The sequence below is a fragment of the Eimeria tenella genome, genomic scaffold, assembly GCF_000499545.2.
Source record: "Eimeria tenella Houghton genomic scaffold, Eth_scaff2241, whole genome shotgun sequence".
In the NCBI taxonomy this organism is placed as follows: domain Eukaryota; phylum Apicomplexa; class Conoidasida; order Eucoccidiorida; family Eimeriidae; genus Eimeria; species Eimeria tenella.
In genome coordinates, this window is record NW_013542097.1 from 1 (window position 1) to 248 (window position 248).

General features: G+C 54.4%; 1 protein-coding gene across 1 annotated transcript in view; it reads left to right on the forward strand.

Moving 5' to 3' along the window:
- Positions 1-35: 35 nt before the first annotated feature.
- Positions 36-248, forward strand: part of ETH_00042745 (tRNA delta(2)-isopentenylpyrophosphate transferase, putative) — a gene marked incomplete at both ends in the record, with an annotated part of 4,235 nt that continues 4,022 nt past the window's right edge. The window contains one exon of the mRNA XM_013374732.1: positions 36-246. Coding sequence (XP_013230186.1) covers positions 36-246 — 211 coding nt within the window. The remainder of the gene's footprint in view (positions 247-248) is intronic.

A 248-nucleotide genomic window follows, 5' to 3' on the forward strand; every position in this document is an offset into this window, starting at 1 on the left:
ACCTCTTGCTGCTGCTGCTGCTGCTGCTGCTGCAGATCAAAGCGCTGAGCCAGGCGGGCAAGTTCCCGGTGGTGGTGGGGGGCACTCAGCTGTACGTGGAGCTGCTGCTGTGGCGCTCTGCTGTCGACGTTTACAGCGACTCCGAATTAAATCCAAAAAAAGAAAAAACGCAAAAAAGGGAAATTCAAACGGACAAAAGCGAAGAAAAAGCAGAATGTACGACCCGCTGCAGCAGCAGCAGCAGCTGC